The sequence below is a fragment of the Elaeis guineensis genome, chromosome 2 (genome assembly GCF_000442705.2).
Source record: "Elaeis guineensis isolate ETL-2024a chromosome 2, EG11, whole genome shotgun sequence".
NCBI lineage: Eukaryota > Viridiplantae > Streptophyta > Magnoliopsida > Arecales > Arecaceae > Elaeis > Elaeis guineensis.
Window position 1 is genome coordinate 86333563 of NC_025994.2, and position 4670 is coordinate 86338232.

Genomic DNA, 4670 nt, shown 5'->3' on the forward strand with positions numbered 1-4670 from the left:
GATTTGATATGGAACGGACGGTGGATCTTATCTCTCGTGAAGAAATTTCTGGAGCGAGGGCGAAATAGGAAGGCTATTTACCACCGGTCACCTGTCCGGTTAACGAGTCTCGTGCTTTCCACCGGCTGATCCAGTCACCGCCCGTTTGAATTCCCGTGTGGGAGCATGACGCGCATGTGGAGTGAATTTGGTGTGGATTTCAAGTAAATTTCATTCCGACCGCAGTCGGAGTTGGAATTGCGAGAGCGGGAGGGAAGGGGTAAAACTTTCTGTTCTACATTTCATTTCATCAGCATTTCATTTCATTTCGTCCTCATTTAGGTCATATTCGAGAGATGGCTCCATTTCTCTTTCTCCTTTCCGTCGCGCGACTCCTCGTCATCTCCTCCATTACCACCGAAAATCCGAACTTCTCGAAGCTTCTCCACCTCCATCTCGTCCCCGTCTGATGGAAGCCCACCTGGCTTCCCGGAACTTTGCCTGCGATCGCCGACGTTTTATCCAAGGCATTCTGGTCTCCGGCGCCGTTGTGTCTTTCTACTCCTCCAACCGGTGAAAAATCCCCGCTTCCTCCTCCTCCTCCTCCTGGTCAACAATCTGTGGTTTTCTCAGCTGAAATCTCTTCGTGAGCTTCTGGAAACCGGTGAGCATCAATAAGCTTTTTAAAGTCGTATGTTGTGGTTTTGATTCTTTCGTAGAAATCTTCTCTCGGATGCTTTGGACTTTGAATCTTATTCTCCGAATCCACCAATGGCTTCTCATGTTTTTTGAGTGGGAAAAGGGAAAAAAATATATATATGGAAAGGATATGGAGTTGCTGCTTGCTTTTGGAAGTTCCATATTTCTAAAGATTTATCCGATTCTCGCCTCCCTCAACGGCTTCCTTCTCACAAAATCGAACAATAATCCCATCTTTATTACCTTACAAGTCTGCACTGGTAGATCTTCATCTTCCTCCTTTTCTCCATCCATTTTATGTTTCCCCCTACGAGATTTCATTAAATAAGAACGCTCTTCTTTTGGTATTTCTAATTTTTGCCACTTTTGGTTTATAAAATGATGGCAGGCTCGCGGAGAACCGAAGCATGTGCGGTGGTCCGGAGCGCCTGAAACACTCTCCGTCTCCGTCTCAATCTCCATCGCCGTTTACCGCTGAGCAAACTAATAACTCCTCACCGCCTGTCGATATGAACCATCTAACGATCGAGACCGATGACAACTTTTCCAGTCTCCTCGAGCTCGCCGCCAACAACGACGCCGATGGCTTCCAGAGATCCGTCGACGAGGACCCCTCCGCCGTCGACGAGATCGGCCTCTGGTACGGCCGCAAGAAGGGTTCCAACCGGATGGTTCTCGAGCCCCGGACCCCCCTCATGGTCGCCGCTACCTACGGCAGCATCGAAGTCCTTCGATTAATTCTCAGTTTGTCCTCCGTCGATGTCAACCGCTGCTGTGGGCCCGACAAGACCACTGCCCTCCACTGCGCCGCCTCCGGCGGCTCGGCGAACGCGGTCGATGCTGTGAAGTTACTACTCTCTGCCGGTGCTGATGCTGGTTTGGTCGATGCCAACGGACACCGCCCGGCCGATGTGATCGCCGTCCCTCCAAAGCTGGTTGAAGTCAAACTAGCCCTCGAGGATCTCCTTGGTGGCCCCGGCGGTGGCAGCCACCAGTTTCTCCGTCTGTCGACGAGCACGTCGAGCTTTAGTTCGCCGCCGTTATCCCTGTCCCCCGAGGAGGATGGATCTCCTTCGTCCGATTCATCCGCGTCTCCGACTGCCGGGAAGTTCCATGACCATCTCCCACCTTCCGCGGCGTCGGAGAAGAAAGAGTATCCGGTGGACCCCTCTCTGCCGGACATCAAGAACAGCATCTACGCCACCGATGAGTTCCGGATGTTTTCTTTCAAGGTGCGGCCCTGCTCCCGGGCTTACTCCCACGATTGGACCGAGTGTCCCTTTGTTCACCCTGGAGAAAATGCTCGCCGGAGGGATCCGAGGAAGTATCACTATAGCTGTGTTCCTTGCCCGGACTTCAGGAAGGGCGCGTGTAGGCGAGGGGACATGTGCGAGTACGCCCACGGCGTTTTCGAGTGCTGGCTCCACCCGGCGCAGTATCGCACGAGGCTCTGCAAGGATGGAACCAGCTGCACCCGCCGTGTTTGTTTCTTTGCTCACACCAACGACGAGCTCCGCCCGCTCTATGTTTCGACCGGCTCCGCCGTGCCGTCTCCTCGATCCTCCGCCTCAGCGGCGATGGAGATGGCGGCGGCGATGAGTCTCTTGCCGGGGTCTCCGTCTTCTGTTCCGGTGATGTCGCCGACCCCTTTTACTCCTCCCATGTCGCCGTCCGCCAATGGCGGAGGGCACTCTTCCCTGGCCTGGCCCCAGCCGAATGTACCGGCGCTGCATCTTCCGGGGAGCAATCTCCAGTCCAGCAGGCTTCGCACTTCTCTCAGTGCGAGAGACATGCCTGTTGACGAGTACTCTGTGCTGCCGGAGCTTGAGACAGCACAGCAGCAGCTCAGTGATTTCTGCTTCTCACCAAGCCAAGCTCGCCTTGGCTCATCCTTAGCTGGGAATCGGACTGTTCGTTCTAATACCCTGGCACCATCCAATCTTGATGACCTCTTCTCCGCCGAGATTTCATCGTCTCCAAGGTATAATTCTGAGCAGGGAGCTGTTTTCTCGCCGACCCATAAGTCGGCCGTGCTCAATCAATTCCAGCAGCAGCAGAGCCTGCTCTCACCCATCAACACCAACAGCGTGTTCTCCCCCAAAGCCGTGGATCCACAGCAGCAGCTCTCGGCCACCCCGCTCTGTTACAGGCCTCCTTGGGAGTCTCGTCCCCTGGCCGGATGTCTCCCCGAAACATGGAGCCGGTCTCGCCTATGAGCTCCCGTCTTGCTGCTCTTGCCCAGCGAGAGAAGCTCCAGCAGCAGCTGCGCAGCCTCAGTTCTCGTGATCTCAGTTCGAACAACGGCGTCCCTTCCATGGTGGGTTTGCCTGCGAATTCTTCATGGTCCAATTGGGCATCCCCATCAGGGAAGGTGGATTGGGGAGTCAATGGAGCCGAGCTTGGTCGATACAAGCGCTCGGCCTCGGTCGAGCTTGGCTCCGGTGGCGAGGAACCTGATGTTTCCTGGGTGCAGTCACTGGTGAGCCCGCCGGAGTCAAGGGAGGAGCATGAAACGAATACCTTGGCGAGCAATGGCGGTGGCGCGGCTTCAGATGGCTCTAATTCTAATAATAACCAAGTGGATGGATCAGATCATACGGTTCTTGGGGCCTGGTTGGAGCAGATGCAGCTCGATCAGCTCGTTGCCTAGTAGCACAACTGATCCCGTTACTAAGTTCTCATCAAAGATTAGCGGTAGTAGTAGATGACTGGTAAAAGAATTTTTTTGGTTCCGTTGGCAAGAAGGCTGGGGATGATGGTGGTTCGATAAAAAAAAATCAGTCAGAGATTCGTTTTTGGAAGAAATTTGTTATTATTTCAACAGTTTCAGACAGCTGAATTTGGTGGGAAATTTAGCTCTAGGTTTGTTTGAAGGCACACCCTGGTAAACATCTCTCCCTTTAATTTGCATGTTTTTTGGGGGGTTCTTTCTTCCTCTTCCCCAAAACTCCAGCTTACACTGGATTGCAACTGCTTTAGTTTCTGGGTCTTTTAACCATCTATTTGTTAATCATAACTATATCTTATATTTGGAGAACTATCATAGTTAACTGGCAACAGAGGGATTGAAGAAGAAGAAGAAGAACTACTGAGGGTAGTAGAGCCCAAGACTTTTGTGGAGGTTTTCCCGGTTCCTGATCTCTCGTTGACCAAGTCCACCTTTGGAGGGGACATGGTGGGTGGGAGGGACAGTGTCCGTTGATGTGGGCTTACGTGGCCCACTTGGACGGTTGAATTATTGGCACTTCTTTTGTATGATATTGTTGGAGGGTCTGTGGGCAGGTGGAAAGTAAGGTTCATATGTTTTTGTGTTAGCATACATCGATTTAAAACTTTATTATTATTGTTATTATTATTTCATCTACTATACGAATATATTTTTGTCTCCTCCCAGCGTCCATGATCTACATGCTGCTGTTTGTTTATATCTTTGTATTGGTTTTCTTATGGCTTGTTCTTTTGTTTTTGGTTATTTACGGGCTTCTTTGTGCCTGATTCGTGCACTGTTAAGAAACGATGGGAATCCCGGGGGGGGGGGGGGAGGGGAGGCGGGTGGGCTGTGGATCCCCATACGGGGGGAGAAGGAGATCTTGTGGGAGATCGCAGGTGTTGTCGGAACCGAGGTTTTAAGGCACCTACCCTTCGGCTCCTAGTGGGGGACTGTTTGGAGTCGGGAATGATACTTTATCTCGGTCATGTGCAGGTTGTTGGTGGATGTGTGGGGGAATTGAGCTAGTTCTTGCCAGCTGCTTTGGCTTGGATATTTTAAAGAAGGCTGGTTGAGTTGTTTAGCAAATAATTCTTGTTTGAATTAAAAATGCTTGAATTAGCTCATCAATAGTTCCATTGGAACGTACTATTTGTGTTTTTTAATCAATATAACTACTTGGCTGAGCGAGCTGAGAGTTTTGTACCTGGGCAATGTTGTGAGTTGAGCAATTTTGAAATCAAAGTTTTGAATTGTTGTTAGATGAGGGTTGATGGGTGGTTTA

The 4670-nt window shown here is 51.2% G+C and overlaps 1 protein-coding gene across 1 annotated transcript; it reads left to right on the top strand.

Moving 5' to 3' along the window:
* The first annotated feature begins 326 nt into the window (after positions 1-326).
* LOC105056481 (zinc finger CCCH domain-containing protein 24-like) lies at positions 327-4065 on the top strand. The gene is given in 3 exon segments (XM_010938701.4): positions 327-643; positions 1067-2802; positions 2805-4065. Coding segments are annotated over 2 exon segments (2241 nt in total). The 5' UTR covers positions 327-643; positions 1067-1085; the 3' UTR covers positions 3329-4065.
* The last annotated feature ends 605 nt before the right edge of the window (positions 4066-4670 follow it).